Genomic DNA, 25,682 nt, shown 5'->3' with positions numbered 1-25,682 from the left:
GTACGTGTTCGGTAGTAGATTATGGAATGTCCTAAAAAATTCGATACCACCATTGTCAGAAGAGAAAAAAAAAAGGTTTAACATCATAGATTTTAACTAATAAATATAGCCTAATTATATGTCCTCAACTTCTCAAAAGTGAAAGGTGGTGGTTCAAATCCCTATAAAGACACATGACCGGGGCCATTTGTATCTTGCTAAGGAAAAAAGAAAACTCGTAAATGTGTAAACAATAGGCACTCAATTTGTAACTACTACCAAACAAATTTGGACCACTTAAAGCTCTTTGAAAGTTTGAGCCTCGTGCCAGTGCTACATAAGATCAAGGGTAAGCATTAACTTTACCCTTCTAATTAATAAAGAAAAAACTCCAAAAGAAAATTTCAAATTATCAAAGGTGTAGGCTTGTAAGCTAGTGATATTTTCTTGCCTTTCAAAATAGAAGGTTGAGAATTCAAGCTCTCAGTGCGCAACATATGTATAGTGAGTTCATCACAATATTCAAGTGTGAAAATAATTCACTTGCAAGTTAATTAATGGTGACATAAGTGATAATAGTTAGTAAAAATATAAGCATCATTGATAATTTTATTTTGTTGCTTGTCAAAATTACGATCGTTACTTTGATATATTTAATTTAGAGCAGGTTACGATAAAGGGCTTTCTCACGACAAGCTTTTTCTCCCATCTTTTGCTCAAAAGCATTATGTTACAACTCTATTGATCCAATGGATGAAGGTGCAACTCTCTTGAGAGTACCGTCATTATAGCATCGTACTTTAATTAAATGTTTGGTCTAAATTAAAAGAATTCAAAATAAATAAATAAATAAATCAGATGACATTAATTTGTCTAGAAAGTTAGTAATTGATTCCATTTCCTTTGAACCTTTTCTCTCCCATTGTTTTATAATACATATTTATCTTGCCAAAATTTGACCAAACTTTGGTTCAAAATTTCAAAATGACATTTTGAACTATGTAATAAATATATGTGTATATATAGAAATATTTATTTGAGAGATGAAAAGCAACACTTCAAAGAGAGAGAAGGAAAGAGAGAGAGAAAAGAAAGAGAATTTTATTCAAGTCTTGTATCTATAAGCAATACATGCACATTGCCTTATATAGGCTCAGTTTTTGGCTTCCCTTATAAGCCATAGTAAGGCTTTCAGTGTAAGCAAAGAAGTGAGCTTCCTCCTCACGCTAAGAATATAGTATACCAATACCTCTTCGATCAATTACTCCCCCTCATTAGTTCAACCCTAAAGATCATTTAGTTGACGCATTCTAATGTTGTGCCCCAGCTTCTTGAATGTTGTAGTTGGAAGCGTTTTAGTGAATAGATCTGCTAGATTTTCACATGAACGTATCTTCTGAATATCAATATCACCCATTTTCTGGAGTTCATGTGTATAAAAGAATTTTGGTGAGATGTGCTTGGTCCTGTCACTTTTAATATACAATTTTTTTATCTGTACAATACATGCCGCATTATCTTCATATAATATTGTTGGGCTTTTTTTTATTGATAAGAGACCACATGTTGTTCAAATATGTTGGATCATTGATTTCAACTAAGAGCATTTCCTACTTGCCTCATGAATTGCGAGTATCTCAGAAAGATTTGAAGAAGTGGCAATCATTGTCTGTTTTATAGATCGTCATGATATAGTAGTCCCGTTACAGGTAAACACATATCCTGTTTGTGAATAGGCTTTATGTGGGTCAGAGAGATAGCCGGTATCTGCATATCCAATTAATTAAGAACTTTATGTTTTTGAATAAAATAATCTCATATCAGTTGTGCCACGAAGATATCGCAATATGTGTTTTATTCCATTCCAATGTCTGCGAGTTGGTGCAAAACTATACCGTGCTAATAAATTGACTGAAAAAATTATATCAGGTCTTGTGCAATTGGCAAGATATAAAAGAGCTCCAATCGCACTGAGATAGGGCACTTCAGACCAAGAAGTTCTTCATCATCCTCTTGAGGACGAAAAGGATCTTTCTTGATGTCAAGTGATCGGACAATCATTGGAGAGCTCAATGGATAGGCTTTATCCATATGAAAGCATCTATCTTTTCTGTATATGTTAATTGATGGATGGTGCGTGCACCAACGTTTAAAAATGCACTAAGAGTGTGAGTGTGCAATGTGGCCAAGTTTTAAATTTATAAAAGCCACTACAACTTCTAACTAAAAATATAGTTAGGGTGAGTAGGGATCATCCCAAGAGATTGTAGGTGTGTTTGCAATGGAAACAATATATAGGGTTAGTAGGTCAAGTGAACAAAAGGTGAGTTTAATTGGTTGATTAAATTACAATGCAATTGAAATTAAAGTAAGTAAAAAGTAACAATTTAGAAAGTAGGAAAAAAGATATAGAGGAGATGACTTGGGGTATTAGAGCTCACCACTAAGCTTGACACTACAAATAAAATAGGATTGCTTTCCATTTGAATTAGGTAACGGCCTCGACACGAAGGATCAATTCTCTCGTTGCTGGTTGGCATGTATATGTATACCCATCTATCTTGAATAATCTCTAAACTCTAAAGTTAGCAATTAAAGTATTAGGGTTTGAGAATAGAGGAGGTCAGCAAGCAGTGCAGGTTGGTAGAAGAGATAATGATATTAGGGTTTCAGAATTAGGAATATGGTGGTTATCAATGGCGATTTGATAGGAAGAGAGAATGAATTGTGACTGAGAGAGAGAGAGGGGGGTTTATCGCGTGTGAGAGAAAATCTTAAACAAATTAAAAAAATAAAAAATCCTCTTTTCTTCTTGATGATCCGCGAAAATATCCGCATAATTTAAGTTTAATATTTTTAATTTTTTTTTGACACATGTCATGCAATTGTTGGTCCATATCAGCATAAGAAGGAGATGCCTACTTATATGGCCTAAGGCAAGCTTTTTTCGGCTAATAAAATATAAGCATATATTTATATATATATATATATATATATAGCTTTTATTATATCAAATTTTTATTTTTACTTCAAAGGTAGGTTTCGTATTTTTTTTTTTTTTAACTTTTAAACATGTATTTTAATCTTCATCTTTCATTTCCGCAGGAAAAACTGAGAAAAATATTGAACATTTATGGGCTGATTTTCTCGGGAAAATATATAAAAAAAAAAACTGATTTTCTCGAGGGAATCTGAGAGCTTTTTCTTTCTGTCGGCTGGTTTCCCGGGAAAATCTAAGAATACCCTAGGTCAGAAGAATACTGTTATTCTTGTAAGATCATTTCCCTCACCTAACAGACCCTAGTGCTCTTTTAGGGCTTTTCATGAATTTTTGCTGCCTTTGACGAAGTGCATGCACAGTTAGGGCTCAATGGCGGACTCGAAGAAGCCCGAAATGAACAGTCCAAATCAAGACAACAGTGCGAAGAGGTCGTTGAAGCGAAAGAGAGCTTCATTGATCGATTCATTGAGTACCCAAGAGAAAGCAAATCGAATCGATGCTTTACGCGAAGAGCTCAATGGTTTGTTCAAGTATTACAAGGAGGTTTTGGATAAGAAGGTCAAGTTTGATCTGGGTAATTGTGGTTCAAGCAATTCGGTGATTGCGTGCATGATTGAAGAGAGCAATCTTCCATTTTCGAAGTTGGTTGATGAAATTTTTGAGAAAATGAAGGTGAATGAGAGAGAAAGTAGTTCTAGTGTTACTACTCTTGCTTCTGTGAAGAGCTCTGTGCTTTTTGTTGGGCAGAGATGTTCATACGGATTGACCAATCCGGATGCTGATGTGTTGGAAGATCAGTCTGAATCATGCCTTTGGTGTTGGGAGGTGACATTGTTGTTCTCTCTATGTAGTCATTTTGTGAAGTTTAAATTAATGGGTGTTTTAGTTTATTTTTCCATTTTCAAATTACTGCTGTTTTTGGTCATTGTTGATCTTTTTGTTGTTTTTTATGTTTTGTTATATAATTGGGTATGTTTGATTTTTGTTGGATCTCAATTTACCATGTTTATGGGTATCTCTTTATGAGACTGAATTTTGCCTTTGGTGTTGGGAAGTGACATTGTTGCTTCTCTATATAGACATTTTGTGATTTTAAATTTTGTGAAGTTTAAATTAATTGGTGTTTTAGTTTATTTTTCCATCTTTAAATTACTCTTTTTTTGGTCATTGTTAATTTTTTTGTTGTTTGTTAAGTTTGTTATATAATTGGGTATGCTAGATCTTTGTTGGTTCTCAATTTACCATGTTTAGTGATTGTTGTCCTTTCTACATAGACATTTTGTGATTTTAATTTTTTTGAAGTTTAAATTAATGGATGTTTTAGTTATTTTTTTTCTTCAAATTACTGCTGTTTTTGGTCATTGTTAATCTTTTTGTTGTTTGTTAAGTTTGTTATTGAATTGGGTTTATTTGATCTTTATTGGTTCTCAATTTACCATGTTTATTGGGTATCTCTTTTTCTACCTTTTATTTGGTCTATTCAGAATATTCTTAATTCCAATTACTAATACTATTAAAGATTGACAGATTGTTGTATCTTTCAGACCAAAAAGTTCATGCTAACTTTCCAGTTTTCAGAAAAATTCTTCACGTCTCTCCGGTTAGCAGCTTTGGTCCATAGCAGTGGACCTTCAGTTCACATTTCTGAGAATCTGACTGAATGAAATAGGTAGTTGTTGCCAAGGTTATTAAAATCAGGATTCTAGCATGCAGATAAACAATTATTGGTATAATTTATTTATATAGAACTAAATACGATATCATGTCACTACATTAGATTTAAATAGAAAATTAAAAAATCATGAATCAATCATTTTTATGATTATATATTATTTGAAATATTTAACTTACATAAGAAAGAAAAGCCTATTTGAAAATATTCAGGAAAAAATAATTCTATTTTAAAATACTCAAGCTACTCGTCCAAGGACTATAAGAGAGCCTATAACATTGAGAGAGAAAAGGCAAAAATAAGCACTAAAGAATTTGTAGATAAAAGATTGATTTGTTTAAAGTAAACTTATTTAGCTTTAGAGAGATAGAGATGGAAACTGAATTCAATGGATTGAAGAGAAGTTTTTAAAGCAAAAATTTGGAACACCTTCTTTGTAACATATCATAGCAAAATAACCAACTAAAAGAAAAAATGAGCCAAAAAAAAAAAAAAGGAAACAGTTAAACTTGTATGAGTAAAAAAATAACGAATCAAGTTGCCTAAGGTTGTTTAAATAGTTGTCTAGTTTAAAACAGACTTAGAAGTTATAAGATTCAATATAGAGTCAAATAAGAATAATTTTTAAAATAATTATCATTTTTAGATCATTTATGTTGGTCTTGTCCTTTGTTTCATAATAAATTTTGATCTCGGGTCCTAACTTATCAAAATAGGAATAATAGATTAACATTCAATGGCTTTATAGTAGGATCATCGTAATAGGGAGTCAAATTGGGATCCCATGGTTCTTGCAATCCTATAGGAATTCTATAAGGATTCAACCCTTGTGGGTCATTTTGAGTATCAGGATCGATTTAGTACTTTTGGATCGTAACATCCGGATCGCAATTTTAATAACAGTACTTGCTGCTAATGCTAGTTTTCTCGCACCAGCATGAAACCTTTGGCCTTTAAGTGGTTTTCTCATCCAATTTCCTAGCACTAGTCAATGCTGTAGAACCTTCTTGAAATGGCTGTAATGAAGGCACACTAGAAAAAGGGATGATTAATTCTCTCAGCTTGCTGATCACAGAGAGCGCAGGCTTGAGGAAGCTGCAAGCCTATTTTCTAGGTTTAACCTCTGTAGCTAGTCTGTCCTAACAAATCAATGATGGTAGAAAAGAGGATCTGGATATGGTTTATAAACTACGTGATCAAAGGCCAATTAATTATTAGTATCATGACCTCTGATTACATTCCATATAGAAGCTTTATAGTTGTCCTCACTTCTAATGAGGAGCCACACTATTCTATCTATTTGCATTGATTCAGGAGACAATCAGCAGGAATAAGTCTTTGAGTTTCTTGAATTCTCCAATTTTCACTAACTGGCCGCTTGGCCAGTTCAGTTTGTTGTCTTGGATGATGTACACCTTGGCCTTAGCTGAACTTGCACACTTATAAATGGCTCTGCCACTAAATGTATAGAACAGCGGGCTAGCTGGGTGTTGGTTATTTTTTCCTAGTTGGGTGTTGGTTATTTAACCACTATTTTTTTCTATATGATTTTCCATTCACACTTAATTAAGTCCTTTAGTTCTAAACTTTTGCTCCAGGTCCTGGAGCAATCATCAGAACTTGTGAGCTCTAGAAACTCCTTTCCTTGACAATGTATGATTGTATGTACTAATGAATGACACTATTTTATTGACAATTCGTAGATGTTTCATCATTGCAGCCTATTTCAATCTTCAAACCTTCTAATCCCGAGATTCCTCTTTCCTTGGAATTACGCACAGCTGCACATTGAACTTATGCACGGGTGTTTTAAATCGAAATGAATCAAAAAGGAAAACTTCAAAGCTTTCTTTCTTTCTTTCTCACTCTTATCAGTGTATTTTCATGTTATCTGTGTTTATTGGATGTATTTGATTGTTTTTTCTTAATATACCATAATTAGTTTTTTTAGCTTACTAATGTGTCTATGTTTATTCCATTAAATAATTACTTTATGTGTTCGGTGTATTTAATATTTGTTGTTCTTAAACTCAACTTTGCTTATTGGTAGACTTTATTGTGATTAATTTCAGCTCTTATTTTTTTTTTATTATGTAGACAAGAGACCTAAAATTGATGCCGAAAATTATGAAAAGTGCTGTGAAAATTCGACGAACTTGTAGGAAGAAGATCCATGAGAGGCTTACTGCTGTTTCTGGTGAGCATATATAATATATTTCCTAAAATACTGTTCAATTTATTGTAGTGCAAGTTCTTCAACAAATTAGCAATGAAAGCATAACATAATTGTTTATTTTGCTTATATTTATCGTTATTATGATGTTATTTTTAACAACCATGCCACGGAATCAAGTCATCAACCACCAGGAATAACCAAATAAGATTCTGCTGCTGTAAGGAGGAACTTGAAATATGTCCTTAATAGTGGAGATTACTCTAGAGTGCGTAAATTATGCTGATGCACCTTCAGTTCCATGCTTGTTTCTTATAAAATCCATGTTGTTACTCACTAGATGAACATGGCAAATGGTATAAATCCAATTGGCTGTCTAATCTTCTATGCAGTTTCTTGGAGATGGTTTAGCTTCTAGGAAGCATGGGCACGCCTAAAAGGTTGAATTGTCCGTGTCAAACACACAAAAACATGTCAAAATATATATATTTTTTGGGCATGTCGCAGGCATGCGGTAGACATGCCATACACACACTGAACACGCAGCAGATATTTGTGACTAATTAAAAGGGGATAATTAAAAATTTCCAAAAAGGAGCGGTTAAAACATAAAGTACGTGGAATTCTTTAGTTTCAAAATATACAGAGGTCAAAACATAAAAAATAAATAAATAAAATTATATGAAATTCTGTCGAGCAATTTCATTTACTAGACTTTTTTTAAATGCTTATTACTTGTTTGAAATTGTAAAGGACCATAAAGAGAACCAAACTTTAAACTTGTGACCGATCTTCGAAGCTTCAAAGTTAAAGCTTGTGCAACAAATATTTGTAAGCTAAAACATTTGCCCATGAATTTTTAATCACCAATCTATTTTACACGGACTCTTGCAAAATACATGAAATACCAGTACCGGACTCTTGTAACTAGGGCACGGGTATGGGGTGTGTCCGATACTTATGCTTAGACATGTACCTAGGAAGTATATCCTCAGATTATTACATAATTGTACATAAAACTCCCTTATATGTTCTTTTGTTACATCATTCTTTCAAGACGAGACTGGTCAAAAAAAATTAGTCTTTCAAAACAAGTGGAAACATTATTCTACTCTAATAAAAGGGAAAATTGTAGATAATATGAGTGTCTATCTGTGTCCTCGTGTCCTTAGGATTGAAGATTCAATAAATCTGAAACTCAGGCAGATACCCGCACCCAATATACATACCTGAGTCCACCTAACATAGCCACCAATATATATAATACTGCATAATTGTTCAGCATAATATATAATACTCCAAGAGTGATACTGCATTGTTGTTCAGCACAATTTATCAATTATACTCCAAGAGTTTTAAAATAGTATCTTATTAAGTTCTTAATGCCTAAACGTTTGAAAATCTCTAATTGTAGTAATCAATTAGACCCTCCATGATTTTCAACTTGATAATTAGACTCTCCAGGACTTTGAACATTAATATTACTTAAATATTTGAAAATCTCCCACAAATGGACCCTTTATGAAACAAAAAGCTTTTGTGTTATAGGGGCAGCAGATGTAACTAAGTATACTTTTTATGGAAAAAGTTTGTAACTAGTTATGCTGTGCATGGATTGACAAAATGACAGGCAACCTTAAGCCCATGTAGGCGACTGCAATTACTGCCTATGTGGGAGTAGGTGCTTATTTGCTGAGAAATCTGATCTGCACTTTCCAGGAACATCAAGTAGCATAGAATTTTAGTAGGTGATGTTTGCTTACACACTAGGTTGCTGATAGTTGTTGTTTCTTTCAGCAATGATAACTGCGTTAGAGAAGTCACAGAGCTCTCATAACTACAGTTTAGCGCTGACTAAAGCATCAGAAAAGCTTGCTAAAGTGTTAAGTGAGGCAGATATCCGATTATTAGCTGAAAGCATGGAACAGAAAAATGGTGCTGACATGTATGTGTCTTCAGTAGCCCTGTTGGGTATGTTTTGCTGCTTTAACTTCTTTCTTTCTTTTTAATTTTCTCATTGTTAAAGGGCTGAAAAGGAAGTGAAACAAGAAGAGAAGCTGCTAATTAAGCAATTGGAGAAAAATAAACGAGAAGTTGAGAAGGGGAAAAAAAGAATGGATCTCGAACAACAGAAGGAGAAGTGGCAAAGTGTAAGTATGCTAGTTTTTCAACCCTACTTGTGTTGTTTAGTCAAGACTACAGATATCCTTTAGGTAAATTTGTCATATGACGTGATATATGCTGTTTGGAGTGTGTGTTTTTGTCCCTTAAGGATACTGTTTTCATTTATTTTTTCAACAATCTCTTTTGCAATTTTAAACTAGACATATAGAGCAAGAATTTGATTAGCCTGGAAAGGAAGTGAATATAAAGATCTTCCATCTCATGAATCTTTAAATTTTTAGTAAATTTTAAAAACCTAAGTTTAGTCTGTTCCTCAAATGCTGTAGGTTGTCACTTTGAATTAGAATGTGGTAATGGTTTCTCAAGTAATGTTTCATGGACTTTTTCTTCTTCTAACTCATGCTTTTCTGATCTTCTTTCTTAACCACAGGAAAAGGAGCTAAAGCGGTTACAAGACGAGGCAGAGAAAGAGGAAAAGCGCCGTGAGAAAGAAGAATCTGAAATGAGGAAACATCTACGAAGGCAGCAAGAGGAAGTGGAGAAAGATTTACGACGCCGGGAGAAGGAAGAAGCTGAATTAAAAAAGCAACTTGCTTTGCAGAAGCAAGCGTCCATCATGGAGCGCTTTCTTAAAAGAAGCAAGAATAATTCAACTAGCCAAAATGGTCAGTCCTCATCCAAAGCCACAACTTCCAATCCATCCCCTAACAGGAGTGAAAATATGCCTGAATCGATTACGATGTCAATGGATTATGCGCTTGCACTAAAAAATGAGATTAATACAGAGGATATCCACAAGTAGGTTCTTTACTACTTTCATTATTGTTGAATCTGTCACTCTTGGTTTGCAGATATTAGCAATGAGCTTCTTTGTGTGTGCGCACGCGCGCGCGTGTGGGGGTGGTGGGTGGGCGGGTGGGGTTAAGCAAAATCATATGATAATTAAGTTGATAAGTCTTTTTGTTCCATTTTTAAGGTCACACTTGGTTACTTGGCGTCGCCTGGGTCATTCGGTTCATTCAAACAGAAAACAGCATTGGGGCATACGTCGAAAGCCTAGGACTGAATTAGTCAAGGAACTTAAGCTTACTTCTGGTTCAGGAGCCACCCGTGATGATGATTTAAGCATCGAGAAGCTTGTTGATGGATGGGATGAAACAAGCATTGATGGCAGGTCCTGTCATAGAAATGCTGATTGTTCCCTTCCTAGTGGCCAGAAACACAATAGGAGTAAGCAATTATTGCAGTTTGACAAGAACAATAGACCTGCATTTTATGGCATTTGGCCAAAGAAAAGGTAAGCTACTGTTTCTAGATTTTAAACTCTGGTACACTGTTAGGGAATATATTTCAAAATGCACCATAACTGGGATTTCTTTGATGAGGATGGTGTCTAAGGAGAGAGCCCTTGAACAAACCCCCATTGTTTGATCAATATTCTCCGGGGCGTCTCGGATATGATATCATCGTGCTTTGTTCCATAATTGATAGTGTGATCAATTAATAAATTGTCTGGTAAATGCAACTTCACTGTACATTGGGTGAACCATATGTTGCCATTTATCATGAAGTCAAAGTACTGCCTGAAAAGTCATTTTCCTGGCAAAACTGCCTGCTTTTTCAATGAACCTGCAGTGAAATGGTGATAATCTTGTGGCAATAGGTAAAGACAGATTATATCGGCACGAAAATGCTTGATGGTGAGTTGTTTGGCTGCATGAGCATTATATCTAGCATGAGGCATTGGCAATGGTATAAACCCACAGCTAGATGACCCTACCCAAAGATATTGTCTAGATCAGGAATCAGTGTGACTACTTGATTTTTACTGTGTCATTTCTTGCATTTTTATTCACTATTACAGATGAATTTTACCTGACATTGTTGTTTTAAGACTTCTAACCAATGTATTGTGAATTGTTAGGAGTTATTAACTGAAGTTCTTTTTATTTATTTATTTTTTTCACTTATGAGATGATTAATGGGCATGAGTACACTTATGCACTTCAGTGCATAGAGTTTTAATAAACATCTCAATGTTTAGCGTTTTACACTTCATTTGACATCTCGTAATTATTAACTATTTGCACATATTCTTTATGATGTTCTTTTTCTTTTCCCTGCAACATACTAGTACTTTTTTTCTTTTGGTTAGGTAATCTGCAATATACTCTTCGCTTCTCTGTCAAGTAGTTTTTGTTTTGTTTTATTTTTTGCCAAAATGATAGTAGGAACCATTATCCCGTCCTGTTATCTAATTCCCATGTTTTGAGTCCTCAGCCTATCACTTGAGGTGTCTCAGGCGAACCCCTACTACTCCACCTATAGGTTATTGGTTCCATTAGTAGCAAGTTAGTCTTTCTAATCTACGGGTACTTTTGTAATATGTAATGATTCCTTGACCGTATGGGTTTGTTTGGAATATTGATGGTATTGGTTGTATGGGTTTTTGTTGTCTCTTTAGTCAAGTTGTTGGACCACGGCATCCTTTCGAGAAGGATGCAGAGTTGGATTATGATATTGATAGTGATGAAGAATGGGAAGAGGTATGCATGAGTTTATTTTTTCCTTTTTCTTTTTTCTTTTTTTTTTTTCTTATGTTCCCTGGGTATGCATGAGTTTGTTCTGATGTAATAATTTTTTAAATGATATATGTACCTAAAATTTTCATTGCTCAGGAGGAACCTGGTGAAAACCTATCAGATTGTGAAATGGATGATGATAAGGAAAGTTTAGAGGAAGGATGTTCCAAAGCTGATGATGAAGATGAAAGTGAAGATGGCTTCTTCGTACCTGATGGGTATCTCTCAGAAAATGAGGTACTTCTGATGTTGTGAAGCTTCATCTCGGTCCCATCAATTTTATTTTGAAATTATTTCAAACTGGGGACTTAAACTGGCAACTAAGCCTGTTCAAAGACTATGTTGAGATATGTAGTTGCCAGGATGGTTAATCCTGCACAACGTGCCCGGTTCTTTACTGAGATTTTAAATCAATATTAGATGAGAGTTGGTTCTGTGAGGGGTTACCATCTTTTGCTGGGCTTTTATATCCTGGTGTATGCTCATGCCCCTTGTATTTTGTATAAGTTCTTATAATATGCTTGCTTACCTTCCTTAAAGGGAAATAAGTAAAAACAAAAACAAGTTTTAGATGATGATCAACATTGCAAAAAACATAATCCAATTCTATAGTGTTCCACAATTGCCTTCATATGCACTGAGACACCTTCCTCAAAATCTACTCTAATACACACAGAATTGAGAGCCAAATGTTTTATGGGCACATGCAGTAACTGATACTGCATTTTATGCATGGTTGTTTTTGTTTGCATTGTTATACATTCTCTTGTTAGTGCAAACCTGTTGGGGTGAGAAACACCAGAAATTGTGTATTTTTCTTTTTCCTTTTTTTTTTATTTTTTAAAAAGACAAATATCGTGAACGCTGTATATCGTATATCACAGGAGTAAAGAGCCAAAAAGCACCAAGCTGCTTAATTATGACATTTGTCTGGCTTTCTGCGTGCAGGGAGTACAAGTTGATAGAATGGAATCTGATCGCTTAGTTGAGGAGGCCAGAAGTTCACAGAGTTGTAAGCAGGAGTTGGAGAGCGAGGAGTTTTGCATGTTGCTTCGACAGCAGAAACATTTACGCAAATTGACTGAGCATGCTCTTCGGAAGAACCAGCCCTTGATAATATTGAATCTAATGCACGAAAAGGCCCCATCTTCAACGGCTGAAGATCTCACTGGTAGTCTGAAACTTGAGCAGACGTGTTTGCAAGCTCTGGGCATGCGTGCTTTCCCTGGTGGCTCATTTATAGAGATATCGCCTGGTAGTAATGTGCTTGAAGAGGATCAAGAGGCCTGCCCATCAAGTTGCAAGGTCAGTACCACACCGGTGGCAACCGCTACAGCTATAATGGTGTCAGATTTGCCTCAAATTGTAAGTTCTGCATTTTATTTATCTGTTCAGTAAGTTTCCCTGATGGAAGGGATATATAATGCATAAAAAACTTTGAAGTTAGTTGTATTATTATCTCTAAACCTTTAAATTCAGCAATATACTCAGAAAATGTGTGATATTCACCGTTGATAATGTAATGATGGTGCGCTTCACTCTGTTGCTAACATAAACTTGATGTTATCTTTCAGGTATCTGCCATTCAATCATGCTCACAGGGCATTAACAAGGTGGTGGAGTCCTTGCAACATAAATTCCCCACCATCCCAAAGTCTCAGTTAAGGAATAAAGTGCGTGAGATATCAGATTTTGTGGATAACCGTTGGCAGGTTAGCGAAACTCATTTCAATTCATCCTTCTCATGGTGAGAGGTCAAAACTTCTATATGCTTGTGGCTCATAGTTATGAATTCTGTTTCAGTACATGTTTGTCTCACTGAAAGGGTACTTGTCAGTGTGTTACCTTATTGGATTTATTGCTATTATATTTTGGATGAAAAATCTATGTCCACATTTCTAAAAATTTTAATATTAAATTATATAGAAAGTATTTCAATACTTTTGAAGATTTTGAGTGTGTCATGCATAAACTAGGTAGTTGAATACAGAACATATTCAAATTGTTTAAACTTTAGTTCAAACTTGCAATGGGTGAAGATATTTGACTGAGATTCTAAAGACTTTCTTTTAAACGATCTCACAAATTTTCAATAATATGGTGTAAATGTTTAGAAAGTTCTTAAAGTTGGGAAAAAAAAAATGGAAAAAATTTGGTGAATAGAACCTTTGGATGGATATTAGCGGGCGTTCCTACTTAGTTTTTAACATGGTTGCACTATTTATAATTTTTATGTTAAAGAAATTGAGCCTTTTTTTTTTTTTTTCCTAGTTGGAAGGAGACACACACACTGCCTCCATTGCCTTTGGAAAGTAGGAGCCTTGTACCGCTAGGCCACAGGCTTGTTGGTAAAGAAATTGAGCTTTAATTTGTCTCTGTTCTGAAAGGATACTGAAAAGGGTTAAAGAAAGCATAGTAGAACAAATGCAGATAGGCAAGTGGCATAAATCTTTGAATACATTGCCTTCTTCTTCGAGTAAAAGACCTTTAAAGCTGTTAAAAGTCACAAATGAGACACTTTCATTCTCTATCACTACATCGGATGAAATATTTTTTTCTGTGTGGAACTTTCAAATAAGACTAAACATGCCAGAGTGAACAAAATTACCCAGAATATAGAGTGAACTAAATTAAGACCCTCACCTCTGCTCTCCGTTGTTTTTCTTTTAATTATACTTATTTGATAAGTGTGTGTGTTTGTATATATATATATCAAATAAGCCTTCCAAAAAGGTAAACAACTCATTTCCTTGGATCAATCTAAACAAGGCAAACTCACATTATGCTTTAGTCTTAAACTAACACAGGTTTTAAAAAGGTAAACCAACACTTTTTCCAGCTAAAAACAATTCATATCTTCAAAACCAGTTAAACCTAACACAGGTTGTGCCTCCCCACCCCAAAAAAAAAAAATTCCATTCTGTTCCACCCTGTTGTAGTTGGAGTATATGTATATATAAATTGTTTTTAGCTGAAACAAGTGTTGGTTTACCTTTTTGAATGGCTTGCCTTTTCTTTTTTTTGATGCAGGTCAAGAAAGATATTCTGGACAAGCTTGGTTTATCAAATTCACCAGGTATGTACTCTTTGATTTGAACTGTTAAACTGGTGGGCCTCACCATTTGATTTAAAACGAACGGCTTCTTGAATTTGCAGGGAAGGGTGGTGGGAGAACAAAGAGTATAGCCACATTTTTCTCAAAAAGGTGCCTGCCTCCTGCTGGCAAGACTATCAATCCCATCGAAACCTCTCCCCAGACGCCTGCCACAGCCGTCCAACTGCAGCAGGGTTGTATGAACACTAAGCAGTAGCTTCGTGGTTCAGCTGCACTCTTCGGTTTTCTTTTCTACCTAACGTCCCTAATCCGTCTTTGCCACATTTTTATATGACATGTATCTCCTCATGTAAAGCTGAGTTGTGGTAATCAAGTAATATATGGTGTTGTATGATCTTTTGAAGACATCTGAGGAGCTTTTGTGTGTCATGGAACCATCCTTGTACAAAGTTAAACGAATGTGGGGAAGAGTGAAGTTCCGAGGGGATTTTTGCATTCCTAGTATTATTGTGTTGTGATGACATTTCAAAAGTAAAAAATGATATATATATATATATATATCCACACACGCGCTAGCAGTCCTATATATGGAGTATGATTCTATATTATTTTCACATCACTTTTCATAATAGGAAATTTGGTTTAATTTGACAGGGGTACATAGACAATTATAGTCATTACACACGTAGAAAGAAAAAAAAGGGGGGGTTATCAGTTACAGACTTTTTCCTTATTTAATGAGTCGGAGGAGAGATGAGAGGAAAAACATGTGACTTAATACAATTATAAGTTTATTGCAAGAGAACTTCATTTATGCTTTCTAAGGAAGGAAGGAAGGGTGTTGAGAGAAAATAGGAATGAAAAAATAAACTTTTTGGTAAAGATAATATAATGAAAGAAAGGCGAATAGAAAGACAAATGGATTATTACAATTAAATACTATTTCAAATTATATAAATTTTAAATTACAATACTATCTTTTATAAATTATAATATTATATATATTATTTGATATAATTTTTTAAAAAAATTAAAATTTTCTTTTTCCTTATTTCGGACATACTAAATTTTGAATTTATTCTCTTCTTTTCTATCTAACTTAATAAAAAGAAGAAAATACACAATCTATTCCGATCTCATCGATCCATTCTTCTCTCTTTTCCATCCAAAATTTTTGTTTCCTACCAAACAAAACACATTAATGTGGCTTTTCAACCTAATTTTTGAAAGATACAATGCTCATCAGACTATGTAATACTCAACTAAATAAAATTAGAGAAAGACTTTCTTTTCCTAATAACCTATTTGTCCTTTGATAATGTGATAGCACAAGAAGACATAGATACAGTTAGAATATTAACTTTGTTTTTGGTCCATCTTAAATGAACATCAAAATGTGCTCTTCTGTTTCTTATATTTGTTATTAACTTATTAAGCAACCCTTCCCACCAATTACTTAGTTCTAGTGATTCCTCATAGTCAGTTATTTGTAACCATGTATATTGTTTAATTATTTAAATGCCCCTATCACTTTAATTCCCTTTCATAAATTAAAACACCAAAACCCTAATATTTTGTTCCTTTATCATTTTCATAAACTAGCATTCTTTTTATTAATTTTTTTTTTTTTTATAAAAAATAAAAATAAAATTTTGTTAAACGAAGCGAGCTAGCGACGAATGGACGGAAGACAAAGGGAGGTCCTTTTATAAATGATTTTGAGTGAAAACAAATTTTACTTTATTAAAAGAGCATGGAGATATATATATATTACTAAGTAGTAAATTTAAAAAATGAGAACTCGAATATAGACACATCTTCTAAGAGTGTTAGATGCGTTATACTAATTTGGCCACCATTAATACCCATGCGTATATATGAAGCTGAAGATGATAACATAGAGGACCCTAGAACATTCGGCCCCATTTGACATGTGTTTGTTTCTATTATTTTTGTTTTTGGATTGCAACAGTGTCGATTTTGGCAACAAAAACAGGTTTGGCGTAGCCTTATTTTATTTTATACAATTCTAAAACACTTTGTGAACAGTGGCCCAAAACCAAAATACCAAAAAGTTATTTTTTCTTATTTTGACAACTATTCATATCCCAAAACCATTACAATAGCGCAACGCAGATCCGACATTTCTACAACAAATATTATTTCCAAACGTATTTTTAATTTTTTTTTTAAATATTCATATAACAAAAACACTATCTCTATTTTAGTCAAAAAAAAAAAAAAAAAAAAAAAACACTTGAAGCAACCCACGTGCCAAACCGGCCATCACACTTCAAGATGCAGAAAAGAAAGAAGAGATCCACCAGGTGGAGCTTATGCATGAAGAAATGGGTCCAGGTGGTATGCGTGGTGCTTACTTGTGGGGCCCAGACCAACTCAAGAAATGTGAGCTACACGTTTGCCAAGTCCCATGGTTAAATGTGCAGGAGCAAAGAGATCCAGGTGGTATGTTAGTGGGCCCCAGCCCAACAATAAAATGAGATGCACAACCTACACGGTAATTTTGTCTCTCTCTCTCTCTAACATTTCGATGACGACAAAACAAAACCAATGTTTTGACACGGGTGTGAAATTGACCCTTTTTTTGTTTGATATTACAATATTAGGATTTAAAAACAATATTAATTAGTAAAAATCAGAAAAAAAAAAAAATTAAATCTTTATGGTCTCAACTAAAAGTCTAATAAAAGCAATATTAAGAATTATAAAATAGAAAAGCTAGTCTCTCAAAATTTATATTATAAAATTTGCATGGGTTGCCCGGTGACTAAGGTGAGGCGAGTCATAAAATGGAATATATTGAATTTGACTCTCACAAAGCAGCAAAAATAATCTTGCAGTTATAAGTTTAAATGATTGGAGTTCGGAAGAATTTCTATTTCTCTAAATATATATATTTAAATAAATTTTAAGTCTTTGTAAAGTCTTATACGTATAATAAGAGTGAAAATGTTATATGCAAGTCATTTGTGTTGAAAAGTGACGATAAACTTGTTTTCAAAACATGTTACATACATACCTCACCTCATGTGGGTGAACATAGTCATCACAAATTTTAAAATGTCTCACTTAATAATAACCTTTTACTTAAAACATCAATTTTACTGATTATATGTTGAAGATAAAAGGATCAACAGATTTAGATTGTTTTATCTTTAAATGATGGATTGGTGTCACCAAATTCACAATTAATGTATGCTTATATATTTGGTTGGTTGTTTGGAGAGCATTTTTCATGACTCAATTTTTTCTTTCATTTCATTATTTAGAACATTAATCAAATGATAAAATCACGTTCAGTCAGACTGTATGTCCTCTCTTATTTCTAAAAGAGAGATTAAATATTCAAATCAAACTAGGGAGATAATATTACAAATATGCGTTGCACTTTTGAATATATATATATATATATATATATATATATATATAATGATGTGGTATGTCTGACTTACTCAATATATCTTTTCGTGAATCTCGACCCATGTGAATATGCCATCCAAATATTCATGTAGGCCAACTAAACATATATATACATATTCACATAGCCTATGTGAATATATAAATATTCACATAGGCTATGTGAATATGTATATATATATAAATATTCACATAGGCTATGTGAATATGTATATATATGTTTAGTTGGCCTACGTGAATATTTGGATGGCATATTCACATGGGTCGAGATTCACGAAAAGATTTATTGAGTAAGTCAGACATACCATATCATTGATATCTCCACGTAATCAACATGTTTCATTCATAAAATAAAAAATAAAAAAAAAGCCACCAATATGTTTCACCAATTAAAATGATACGTATCAATGACACGATATTTACGGCTCACCCATGAATGCCCACTTTTTAAGTTGAGTGAACCCACCCTTATCTTGGGATTTTATTAGTTGTTGAGGTGATGCTTCCACATCCTAGCTTGTGAGTTGTGACCTAACTTCTTAGAAATCACAAATTTCCACATTATCACGTGCAAAAAGGACTACAAAATAAATGGCCTGTCTAGTAATGTGCATGCACAAGGTTGAACTCAATTAAGGGCCGATTTTCATGTACATTTCACCATAAATAATCATTAAGTGTTTCCTTGTATAAAATTAGAGCCTTAATATTAAAGTAAATGGGATTAAAAAAAAAATTAAGTTCAACTTTTTAACTTATTTTTCTCTAATTTCATTAATTTTAATTTTAAATCTCCAATTTCATGTAATCTAATATAACCAATTGAAATTTTATATTTAGTATTTATTTTAAAAATTAAAATATTATTAGCAGCAAAAATGTGATTATAAACTTGTAGTTTCAACGTCATTGGATGAACGGAAAGGAGAAGAGAGAAGAACCAAGGAGGAGAGAGATGAAGCATCCCTCTTGGCTCATGTTTTTTCTATCACCTCAAAATTGGACAAAAGACAGGAGGAGAAAAAGAGAAAAATTGCTCGATAAATATATAATATCATTGGAATGAATATTTATTGGTATAAAAATAATAATAAAATCTCTTATTCGTGTCACCTCATCAAGTCATCATTCTTTCTGTTTTTTTATTTTTTAATTCAACCAAACAAAAAGTGAGGCGCCACCTTTCATTCTCCAAGAATGTTTACATTCATATGACAGTAAATTAAAATGACATTTGCGGTTATAATGTGGTCTTAATTTTAAGAAAACAAACAACAGGTTGATAAATTGATATACAATTTATTTGAAGAGAGTTTTTAATAAATAGAGGTTAAAACATGTACTAATTAGTTATGAGAAAAGAAAAACCATAACAATAAATAAATGAATAAATAATAACAATTGAGATGTGTGACATTTGGACTTCCGTCTTAAAAGGAGGGACATTTCTCTTATCAAATAACAATAATAATAAAATAATAATAATATATAAATAAATAAATAACTTATGAATTTTCTAATGTGGGCCCATTAGGTTTTCTTGCTATTAAGTTTAGTGTATTGATTACCAAATCCAACTAAAATACCCAATTAGGTTTCTTGTTGTTTAATTAATTAATTTATTTTTTTAATGGTTTTTTCAAATACAAGTTTAATGTTTTTTTTTTTTTTTTTTTTTTTTTTTTTTTTTTTTTTGTGTGTGTGTTACATGTCAAATTACATGGTGGTACAGCCATCAAATCCATAATTAATAATCGTCATAAAAAAACAATTACAAATAAAAATATATGAAGTGGTAAACACGTAATATCATGAAAAATATCAGGCATTTTCAAAAGCTATGTTGTTTAATTGGCTTTCCGTCTCTCTCGCTCATTTCTCAGGCTGCCTCCCTCTCTCCCCTCTCCTGTCTGCTTCGTGGGCTCGTTATACAGCGAAAATAAATCGAGAGAAACAGTTCAGAATAAATAAAAAAAATATGGCTCTGAAACTGAACCATATGACCTTCCAATCTCAGAAGTTGTCATCTTTTGCTCATCGTCAATCAAGCAATCGCAGATCTCAGAAAGTTTTCATGGCTCAAACTATTCACTCCACTTCTAGGTGAGCTCTTTCTTCATTTTTTAGCATATATCGAAATGGGTATTATCAAATTTGGCTTTTATGTTCTCTTACTGATTTGGGTTGTTTTTCATTTATGATAAATCAGCTATATCTCTCCTCTGCTTCTCAGTGGTCCTATAAGCTTTTATGTATCTAAATGCTGTTTTTCTGAATTGGGTCTTTAATTTTTTCTTCAAATTTGGATTTTCTGTTCTCTTATTGATTTGGGTTGTTGCTTATTGATGCTAAATCAGCTAAATCTCATTGTCTGTTTCTCAGTGGCCTATAAGCTTTTTCTGTATTCTGTTTTTATGAATTGGGTCTATGCCTTTTTATTCAAATTTGGATTTTCTGTTCTTGACTGATTTGGGTGGTTGGTCATTGATGCTAAATCAGCTAAATCTCTCATCTGCTTCTCAGTGGTTCTATAAGTTTTTATGTATTCCAATATTCTGTTTTTATGAATTGGGTCTGTATTTTTTTTCTTATTTTATTTTGTTATCTTTGAATCTCGTTGAGATTGGAATTCATTTTGAATTTTCTTCTGATTTGTGTTTTCTTTGGGGAATCAATTGGACTTTTTGATCATTGTATGTTGCTGGGAACTAGTGATGTGGGTTTTAATGGATGCATGTGAAATTTTCTGAGGTTTAAGTTTGGATTAGAAATGTGTATACACTTTATTGCCATTGGTACTGTTTGTGCAATCTTTTGGCCTCTTGCTTATATCTAAGTGTAGGTTCTTATTTTGAATTGTGTTAATTTTGTGTTCTCTTAATGTGTTTGAGTAATGCATGTCTAATTTTATGTTTGTCTATTTCATTTGGAACTAGGATCTGCGTCAACTTGTTACCGTATCTTTAGTTTATGCGAAGGGGTTTACAATGTATGAGGGCGTTACTAATATGAGGGTGTTTTACATATTCTTCTAGTATAGCTGTCATTATAGTTACTATTGTTTAGAATCATTGCTTTTATCATTTGATTATTTGGCTTCTTGGTTGGAAATTAGGTATGGTTTTGTAGTGTTTTCCTCTTCATTAACTTTTATCTGTTGGTTGACTGGTTTTCTTTTTCTTCTAGTTGGTATAACTTAAGTACTTTATATTAGTGTTCTCTTTTTTCTTCTTCTTGTTCCTTTTTCTGGCCAAAGAAATGGTGGTTTCTGAAGTTGTCATATATTTGGGATGTTGTTAAGAAAATAATAATAATAATCACTTTCCGTAAAGTAATATTTTATTAGCTAATTAATATGTATATCACTTCTATTAATTACGTAGGAACTGAGCTCTTGTTTATCTGAGATTTTCAAATTTTTATTTCATCTAATAGAAGTGACTGAGACACAATTTTTATCTAAAATAATTTAAATACAAATTTGGTGAATTTTGATTTATTTCTCTCCATTTCTCTCTATTTCTCTTTGATTTGAAGAGTAATTTAATGAATAACAGTTCCATTTAGGATTGTCTTAAGTTGGCTTAGCATAAGAATTTATTGATCCCTTTGGTTGTTCATTTCATTTTAAGTAATTGGGGTCTGTCCTTTTCCTGTCAGTTTTTATTTTTTATCTTTCTATACATGCAGGTCTTGAGATGTACTTTTTATAAAATCCTGCGATGGTCACCGTGATGAGATATTGATATTTAATGTAGCCTTTCTTTTCTTTCTTACCTATCTATGATTTTCAAGTTTACTTGATATTGATGCTCTAAAGTTGGTAGCTGGATCCTTGACTTTTATGTTCCTTCTATAAATGGTGGTTGGTCTAAATTCTGTACCTATAAAAAAACCTTCTCTGTCACATGCACATGCATGCTCGCATGCATGCGTATCTTCTTTTTCCTTATGCTTTTGCAATGAATCCCTATGGTGAAAGTCTCGTATGGTAAATAATTTCCTTGTATAATTTTAGCTTGCCATTTGAGTTTTTTCCTAACAATCTCTTGGCTGAACATGGAGTGAATACTTGGTCCTCTACTAAATTGGTTCCATTCAGGATGAATGTTCTTTCATTGTCATCATACTATTTCTTTCGCTTTGCAATTACATGACAAGTATACTGTACAATTGTCTAAAATATCACTTTTGAACTGATTTCTCCTAAAATCATTATAAAGTTGATCCTGAATTTTGGGAGAATTTCAATATGTTTTACCTTATATATTCTTGCAATGAATGTGTGGGTCAGCAACAAGGAGTGGGGAAATCATTTTTATGTCATTATCTCATAAACTTATGACCCTCCCTAAAACCTGCAATGGCGGGAGCCTCATGCACTAGGCTAGCCCTTTTATATCATAAAATTAATGCCTGAATATACCGGTTGACATAATTCTAATGGCCTTTATTGTACAAGTTTATTGTACAATTAGTTATGATTGAAGATTTTTCCATTCTGCATAAATTTGTCTTGCTTTCTGTGGTTCCCATAAAAGAACAGATAATTTCCTCCACCTTTTTAGCATTTTATCATTGTTTTCTTTTCTAATTTCGTTTTCAATTTCTAATGACTTCTACTGCTGTCCATTTAAAATCCTGCTCCTTCCTATGCAATTAGTAAATTTTTGGTGTATGTACGACGTTAATGTACATTTTGCAAATCTGGGATGATTAGTTTATTGTTTATGGATTCTTACATATTCCATCTGAGATTTGCTGTACACTAAGATCTATTTTTTCTTTGTTTATTTTGTTATTATTATTTTTTTCTTGATATGTAGAGAGATTGAGAATGGAAAGAAGCCATTCTTGCCTCCACGTGAGGTACATCTTCAGGTGACTCATTCCATGCCACCACAAAAGATTGAGATCTTCAAGTCAATGGAGGACTGGGCTGAGAAGAACATCTTAGTGCACCTAAAGCCAGTTGAAGACTGTTGGCAACCGAGTGATTTTCTGCCAGACCCAGCCTCAGAAGGATTTGATGAGCAAGTCGAGGAGTTGAGGCAAAGAGCAAAAGAACTTCCTGACGACTATTTTGTTGTTTTGGTTGGTGATATGATCACAGAGGAAGCACTTCCAACTTACCAGACTATGCTCAACACCCTGGATGGAGTTCGTGACGAGACAGGAGCAAGCCTTTCTTCCTGGGCTATATGGACAAGAGCATGGACTGCTGAAGAGAATAGGCATGGTGACCTTCTCAATAAGTATCTTTACCTCTCAGGGCGGGTTGACATGAAGCAAATCGAGAAGACAATTCAGTACCTGATAGGGTCTGGAATGGTGAGATCCTTGTTTCCCGTCACTTTTTAGGTTCAGCAATTAAATTCCTTTCTAGTTTGGGAATGCTTATTTAGGGAGACTGTTGGTTTAAAAAAAAAAAAAAAAGGAGAGTCTAAGGTAAGTCTTCCAAAATCTAATGCCCATATTAGTATTTCATTTTGAAATCCTACCCTCCAGCAGACCAGGTCCTATCTTTAATTGCCACGTGTTTGTGACGAAATTAAAACCTCTATGAAATCCTAGAAAACGCATAACAGTAATCATGACACAGGCTGCGAAAGAATTGCCTACTTCTAGATTTGATCATTTGCCTGGTTTCATAAATAATTATTTTATGAAATAATCTGATTTGAACTTTATAAAATACTCCATATATGTGAAGCTTAAATCTGGACCTGGTGAGTTGAAATTCATTAGATAAAATCAAGTGGGCAAAATTTTTGTTGGTGACTATTTTATTGCCGTAAAATTCCTACCTCGTGGTTAAATTGGGAATTTTCACTAGAGCTTCATTGAATTTTTTTCTTCAAAATGAACTTCTAAATGTCTACATTTTAGACTTGACTAATTGTTGTCTGGGATTTTGATTCTCTGTGCTGCAGGTTTTTTTCCTCTCCTTTTTCTGCTGTTCTTTTTTAAATATTTTTTGATAAGATTTCAACTGCCAAGATGGGCTCAATCTTAAATAATTGTATTTGGTTCAATGTGGAGAGAGGCAAAAAATTGATGCTGGATTGAGGCACTTTTTCTACTTTTATTTTTTATTTTTTTTTGTGGCAAATTAGCTGACAATTTGATCACCTCTGTGTGCACGCGCCCGCGTTAGTGACTGTGTGTGTTGTTGATCATGCCCGAACTTTGTTACTGTTATTAACATTTTCATCTATTAGGGTTGAGTCTTTGGTGTACTGCACTGCTGTTGGGAGCTTTCGTGCACTCCTTTGAAAACTCTCTCTCCCATTTGTTCTCTTTCTAGATATAATTGAACTTTTTTTTCTTGATACATGTAATCTTAGGATCCTCGAACAGAAAACAGCCCCTACCTTGGTTTCATCTACACTTCATTTCAAGAGAGGGCAACCTTCATTTCCCATGGGAACACAGGCAGGCTCGCCAAGGAACATGGGGACTTTAAACTGGGAAAGATATGTGGTACTATTGCAGCGGATGAGAAGCGCCACGAGACTGCCTACACCAAGATTGTGGAGAAGCTCTTTGAGATTGACCCAGATGGCACAGTTCTGGCTCTTGCGGACATGATGAGGAAAAAAATTTCAATGCCAGCCCACTTGATGTTCGACGGCCAGGACAACAACCTGTTTGAACACTTCTCTGCTGTTGCTCAGCGGCTTGGAGTATACACTGCCAAGGACTATGCTGATATTTTGGAATTTTTGGTGGGAAAGTGGAATGTAGAGAAGTTGACAGGTCTTTCCGGGGAGGGGTGCAAAGCACAAGATTATGTATGTGGTCTGGCTCCGAGAATCAGAAGGTTGGAGGAGAGAGCTCAGGGGCGGGTCAAGCAAACATCTGCAGTTCCTTTTAGCTGGATTTTTGATAGAAAAATTACGGTTTAAGTGGCAGCATGGAAGGCTGGTAAGCTACTATCTCCCCGCGAATTGGGTTGGAAGTTCTACTTGATTAGAACTTGCTGGTCACATCCAGATCACCTGAAAAAAAGGGCAACTGCAGTTAGCTGTGTTTGTTGTCATTTGGCCCTTTCTCGGTTAGCTGTGTTTGTTCTCAGTTAGCTGTGTTTGTCGTCATTTGGCCCTTTCTTTTTCCTCCTCTACCTAGAAAGAGTGTGTGTTCTTTAGTTGGTGTTTTGTGCTAGTGTGTTATCAAGAGAACGTGGAGTGTAAGCTTATAGTATAATAAAGACTTTGCTATGTTGATAACATCTAATTGTACTAGCTTTGGTGGTAAGCTTTGGTAGAGACAGGCAGCAACCATTCACCACGATAATGGTTATTTGGGGTTTGGTTTATCTACTTGCTATTGTGCCTTTCTTTTTCCCTTGATCCTAATTAACAATCAAAGGAAAAAAATTATATATATATATATATATGTTACTAGGCGTGCACTCTCATTTAAAAGGAAATGACATTTTTTTATTACTCTTCCCCTCGTTCTCTTCAATTTTTAATGTTTTTGGGCTCTATTTTTAATGTTTTTGGTTGATCCAAAAATCAAAGTTCTTCCACTGTGGGTTACTAACTTTGCCTCTTGATCTATACAGAATATGTATAAATTGGTTGATGATATGGCTCAGGTTGTCAGTCACCTATTGACCTCTTGTGACCTATATAGAATTGTGTCCTCACCTA

The 25,682-nt window shown here is 33.9% G+C and overlaps 2 protein-coding genes across 6 annotated transcripts; both read left to right on the top strand.

Annotated features, from left to right (window-relative positions):
- Positions 1-3,083: 3,083 nt before the first annotated feature.
- LOC132271283 (chromatin assembly factor 1 subunit FAS1) lies at positions 3,084-15,087 on the top strand. Of its 5 annotated transcripts, none has more exons than XM_059772618.1 (12): positions 3,084-3,805; positions 6,750-6,849; positions 8,623-8,770; positions 8,852-8,975; positions 9,380-9,747; positions 9,926-10,246; positions 11,414-11,495; positions 11,628-11,768; positions 12,480-12,896; positions 13,106-13,278; positions 14,562-14,607; positions 14,688-14,853. In XM_059772618.1, exons 1-12 carry the CDS (start codon positions 3,350-3,352, stop codon positions 14,715-14,717), a joined length of 2,406 nt encoding a protein of 801 aa, XP_059628601.1. In that variant the 5' UTR covers positions 3,084-3,349; the 3' UTR covers positions 14,718-14,853. The 5 variants fall into 5 exon arrangements, with proteins under 5 accessions (XP_059628601.1, XP_059628602.1, XP_059628600.1 ...); XM_059772619.1 differs by lacking the exon at positions 14,688-14,853 and adding an exon at positions 13,803-13,879 and having other exon boundaries at positions 13,106-13,243; XM_059772617.1 differs by having other exon boundaries at positions 3,086-3,805; positions 13,106-13,243; positions 14,688-15,087.
- Positions 15,088-19,892: 4,805 nt separating this feature from the next.
- LOC132271282 (stearoyl-[acyl-carrier-protein] 9-desaturase, chloroplastic-like) lies at positions 19,893-25,346 on the top strand. Its single transcript, XM_059772616.1, has 3 exons — positions 19,893-20,127; positions 22,851-23,355; positions 24,372-25,346. The coding sequence occupies exons 1-3, from the start codon at positions 20,003-20,005 to the stop codon at positions 24,930-24,932; spliced, it is 1,191 nt and encodes a 396-aa protein (XP_059628599.1). The 5' UTR covers positions 19,893-20,002; the 3' UTR covers positions 24,933-25,346.
- Positions 25,347-25,682: the final 336 nt, after the last annotated feature.

This window comes from Cornus florida, unplaced genomic scaffold, assembly GCF_030987335.1.
Source record: "Cornus florida cultivar Cherokee Brave unplaced genomic scaffold, ASM3098733v1 CherokeeBrave_3.0.0_Hap2_Chr08, whole genome shotgun sequence".
Lineage (NCBI taxonomy): Eukaryota > Viridiplantae > Streptophyta > Magnoliopsida > Cornales > Cornaceae > Cornus > Cornus florida.
This window is presented reverse-complemented; position numbering and strand designations above follow the sequence as displayed.